This window comes from Halyomorpha halys, unplaced genomic scaffold, assembly GCF_000696795.3.
Source record: "Halyomorpha halys isolate HHAL.00 unplaced genomic scaffold, Hhal_1.1 Scaffold525.1, whole genome shotgun sequence".
NCBI lineage: Eukaryota > Metazoa > Arthropoda > Insecta > Hemiptera > Pentatomidae > Halyomorpha > Halyomorpha halys.
Genome location: NW_027107431.1, coordinates 492,371 through 493,079, shown reverse-complemented (window position 1 = coordinate 493,079; position 709 = coordinate 492,371). Strand labels below are relative to the sequence as shown.

Sequence of the window (709 nt, the reverse complement as noted above, 5' to 3'; positions counted from 1 at the left end):
CGATGGCATTGCTGGATTGTGGAGTGGGATGTTCGGAAACCAAACTGGTGATCTGGGATTATGTGATTGGAATCAAGGATAGGGTGTTACAATACTTAAAATAAAACGTAATTCATTCATAATAAAGTGAATATTTGAGATTGATATAAAGATTTGAGACAAAACGGCGAGAACTTATTTCTATGCCAATATAATTGGTGTATACTGTAATTTATATTTTTTTATATTACCTGGTAAGCATCCAAGCGTCCAATGTGCAACGGAGACTGATGCTATGGAATAGTACCTTAATGTTCTGAAATGAATGTTCTTATAATCGAAAAGGTAACGTGATCCAAGGGGTGAGTGTAACGATAGCCGAAGATCAGGACCTCTGATACTAAACATATATTTATTAGACAATTTAGTAATAGAAAATATAGGTAACTAATAAAGCATTTAGATGTGATATATTATTAGACGTATCTTCTAATTACAGTTACAATAATTACCTTAACGAGAAAAATGTCCAATCATCAGGCGTTATGTCACCACTGGTTTCAACTTCCTGCAGTATTTCTTCTGACAATAACCGATCTGCGTCAGTAAAGTTTTCAAACGTGCGCAGTATAAGTTGAGATCTCGAACTCCCATCTAAAGAGATCTTAAACAATCATATAAATTATAATTTCAATTCAAGTTCAATGTTTGCTTTTTAAATATTTTATAT

The 709-nt window shown here is 32.7% G+C and overlaps 1 protein-coding gene across 1 annotated transcript in view; it reads right to left on the bottom strand.

Moving 5' to 3' along the window:
- LOC106683889 (uncharacterized) overlaps window positions 1-709 on the bottom strand; it is a gene marked incomplete at its 5' end in the record, with an annotated part of 76,895 nt that overhangs the window by 55,325 nt on the left and 20,861 nt on the right. The window contains 2 exon segments of the mRNA XM_067045702.1: window positions 231-379; window positions 492-643. Of these exon segments, the coding sequence (XP_066901803.1) occupies window positions 231-379; window positions 492-643 (301 nt within the window).